The 4,110-nt window shown below is 38.9% G+C and overlaps 1 protein-coding gene across 1 annotated transcript; it reads left to right on the plus strand.

Annotated features, from left to right (window-relative positions):
• Nucleotides 1-2,627: 2,627 nt before the first annotated feature.
• On the plus strand, nt 2,628-3,641 carry NEUROD6 (neuronal differentiation 6). The gene has a single exon (XM_009095950.4). The coding sequence runs from the start codon at nt 2,628-2,630 to the stop codon at nt 3,639-3,641; it is 1,014 nt and encodes a 337-aa protein (XP_009094198.1).
• The last annotated feature ends 469 nt before the right edge of the window (nt 3,642-4,110 follow it).

The following is a 4,110-nucleotide window of genomic DNA, read 5'->3' on the forward strand; positions in this document are numbered from 1 at the left end:
TAAGAGTCTTTGTCAGTTTCCTTTAACAGTGTTTTGCCAGCAGAAGGAGACAAAAGGGTTAAAAAGGAAGAGCAGGGAGCACAGGAGAGGCAGCTGACAGGAGAAACAAGGGCATGAAGAAAGGAGAAGCTAGGTATCAAAACAGAAGAGCAGGGAGAGATTTTTAGGAGGTTTTCAAAGGGAATAACACAGTTTTTAAAGAGATATTGGGGAAAGATTCACGAAAAGGTCAAGCAGACAGAAAATATGGCAGGGGCCAAACCCTCTGAGAATCCTAAGCTACACTTATGAGCAGGTGCATCCCAGTCACATTGCAACATGCCAGAGCAGGTCAGCGAGCCTTGCCACATGCTTCAGAAAAAAGGCATGATTTGTTAAACCTTCATGCTGTATGTCCAGTGTTCTATAAATGCCTCTTTTATTTTGCAATGTCAAAAATCACCAAGGTCTTACAGATGGCATGAGGTTTGCTCCTATTATTCTGTGCTCTGGGGCAACAAGCTGCACTCCAAAAAACCCCACACCCCAAAAATCTCACCCAGCAGCATCACACAAAACTACTTTATGTGACTGTGCTATTCATTATAGCACCAGCATTACTTCCCCATTACTGCCTTCCTTTCCTTGCCTTTTCTTTTTTGTCCCTGGGTACCAGGTGCACTGGAGGGACTCAGATCAATACAAGACAGCGTTTCTCGTATAAACAATGCCATATTAACAATCAGAGGGCTGCTGTACCTGTAGGCAGGGATAGCACCAAATGCTGGCATGTCTATCCATGCAGCTAGACTGCTAAAAAGAAGCAACCACAGTGGAAATGCACCTACTGTATGTGAAATGTTGGTACAGAGTTTTTTTCTTTTCTTTTTTTCCTATCAGTCTAACCTTCTGTGTTGATACATGAATGCTGGTACCCACTTAGAGGGATGCCAGATGATCAGTGCAGAATGAAGGTCCCAGGAGAGAGACTCACGTGGTTTTCTCTGCCCTGTGACGTCACTAGCAGATGGCATGGGTACCAGCTCTGGCAGTTGGCATCAATGTCACTTTTTAGAGATCAATGAGATAGTGCAGATATACACAGATCTAGACTCCAGCAGACGATGCGACATTCAGACTGAAAAGATTTGGAAGGCAAAAAATGAAAACTGATTGTTGAATGAAATAAAAAGCTAAGGTAATACAAATAAAGATATATTTCAATTGGTGTTGGGTGTGCATGCAAGTGTTTAAAGATACAGTATCATTGTCTTGTATTTTGTGTATGCTATTTGCTGTCTAATAACTCCTACCATTTTATTCCTCTGATGAAATTACAAACTTTCATTGCTTTTATGTAATACTGCAAATGTGTAGACAATACTGATAGAGTTAGTCTTTGACTGGGGTTTTTGTTTAATTTTGTTCTGTTAAAAGTCCTGCATTTACTTTGCTTGTCTCTTTGAAGTCCATGGGATACAAGCATTTGCTGTTCCCAAACTGCAAATTAAAGCAAAGTAATTGGGAAAAGGAAATTATTTTTCCTTTCCAGGCTGGATTCTGAGCACACGTGCAGGAGTACAGTCAGAATCTACAGACCGCTCCTGTCAGCTAAGAGCTGGAGGAAGACATCTGAGCCTCGCAGAACATAAACACTGCTATAGCGTGCAGGGAATTTTTCACCTCCCCCCCCCCCTCCTCCCCCCAGTTGATGGGAAAGAAAAGAAAAAGGAGAAAAGAACAAGAAAAAAGCCAAAGAAGTTTATTCTAACGAAACAGATAATATCAAATAGAATTTTTGCTTGAAAAAGGGGGAAAAAAAGAGGTAGGGGGATTTTATTTCTTAATTCTAATCTGAATACATTTAGGGTTAAATAATTCTGATTTTTGTCTTAATATGAAATAAGTATTATGTGATTTTAATACAAATAACTGGGAAAAATGCTTTGTTTTGAATTATATTACTAACTGAGTGATTTGGGGGGTATATTCCAGTTTTTTTCCCTTCTCAGCCACTATAACTTACCAAAGTTTAATATCTTGATACATAAAGGAGGAAATGTGGAGAGTAAAAACCCACAATTTTGAAGTATAAGTCAAAAAATGATTTTAAAATATTTACCATCAGGTAATAGAGTATGGCACTTTTTCAATTTTAAAACTGCACTCCCTCTCCTCATTTTTCCACTCAGGGAAATTTGGATTAATGAAATTTCTGTAGTGCTTTGTCACATTTTGCATTTCTTTGAATTCCGAGATGGTGAGAGTTTGAAGAATTTGTTTTAAAAAAAATAAATGAGCATGGAGCTAACTGTACATTTAAAATATGAATTTACTCTATATTTATCTGTGAGAAATGTGGCTTTTTACTTGCAGGGTCAAATGTTTCAAGTGATTTTAGAATTCTCAGCATCTATTATTTTTTTAAACGTGGGCATTTGCAAATGGCATTTTATTAAAAAAATATAGATTGAGCATTTATACACACACACACATACACACATACACACACTCTTTCTTTTTAGGAGGGCTTACACACAGACACAAATAAGGTGCATGAGGCTGTCTGTGTGGGTCGAAAAACTTAAAAATGGAAATATTTAAACATTGTGCTGGCATTCTTTCAGGTAACTTAAGATTGTAGAACCATGTTAACACTACCATTTGATGAGTCTGTTGTAATGCCAGAATCCCAGATGTGTAGAAAGTTTCCCAGAGAAAGTGATGACCAAAAGCAAATGAAGAACACAGAAAGCTTTTCAAAGCAGATCATCCTCCGAGGAAAGAATATTAAAAGATCTCCTGGAGAAGAAACAGAAAAAGAAGAGGAGGAGGAAGAGAGAGAAGAGGAGGATGAGAATGGCTTGCCAAGGCGAAGGGGCCTTAGGAAAAAAAAGACAAGCAAGATAAGGATGGAAAGAATTAAATTCAGGCGTCAAGAAGCCAATGCAAGAGAGAGGAACCGTATGCATGGCCTTAACGATGCTCTGGACAATTTAAGGAAAGTTGTCCCTTGTTATTCTAAAACACAAAAACTGTCTAAAATAGAAACTTTAAGACTAGCTAAGAACTATATTTGGGCTCTTTCTGAAATACTGCGAATTGGGAAGAGACCTGACCTGCTCACCTTTGTCCAAAACTTGTGCAAGGGTCTGTCCCAACCAACTACAAACTTGGTGGCAGGGTGCCTGCAGCTGAATGCCAGAAGTTTCCTAATGGGCCAGGCAGCTGAAGGTGCCCATCATACCCGCACACCCTACTCCACCTTCTATCCTCCCTACCACAGTCCGGAGCTTGGCACCCCCGCAGGGCATGGGACTCTTGACAGCTCTAAGTCCATGAAACCATACAATTACTGCAGCGCTTATGAGTCCTTCTATGAAAGCACTTCCCCTGAGTGCGCCAGTCCACAGTTTGAAGGTCCCTTAAGTCCTCCCCCAATTAACTATAATGGGATATTTTCCCTGAAGCAAGAGGAAAGCTTGGACTATGGCAAAAATTACAATTATGGCATGCATTACTGTGCAGTGCCACCCAGGGGTCCCCTTGGGCAGAGCTCGATGTTCAGGTTGCCTACAGAGAGTCACTTCCCTTATGACTTACATCTGCGCAGCCAGTCTCTCACCATGCAAGATGAATTGAATGCAGTTTTTCATAATTAATGAGGAAAGTGAAAATAAACAGTGGTCATTCACCTCCCCATCTAATTAAGAGCAAGCAGATGCTTGGGCACTGCATAATTGGCACAATTATATTTAAAACATTTACTAGTTCCTAAAGTGTGTTTCAACTGTTGTGAGGATTTTCTATGTATTAATAAACCCTTTTTATTGTAAGTATTTTTTTCTGTGATCACTGTGAGAATATGTTTCCTTCCAGAGGTTTTCTCCCTCCTTTTTAACTTTTTGTTTCCCTATTTGTTTGATTTGTTGAGCAGTGTGTCTGAACAATATTATTGAAATAAAAGCGTACACACTGTGTGAAGTCAGTGTCTATTTTGATTGCATAGTAATTATACAAATGCATGTTATTGAAATCAGAGTAATAAAAATTATGTATTTATAATTGGTAGAAAATATATATTATGTATTCAAGGAGAGCTGGATTAAAAGTATTAAGAATTTTAAAGTA

This window comes from Serinus canaria, chromosome 2 (assembly GCF_022539315.1).
Source record: "Serinus canaria isolate serCan28SL12 chromosome 2, serCan2020, whole genome shotgun sequence".
Classification (NCBI taxonomy): Eukaryota; Metazoa; Chordata; class Aves; order Passeriformes; family Fringillidae; genus Serinus; species Serinus canaria.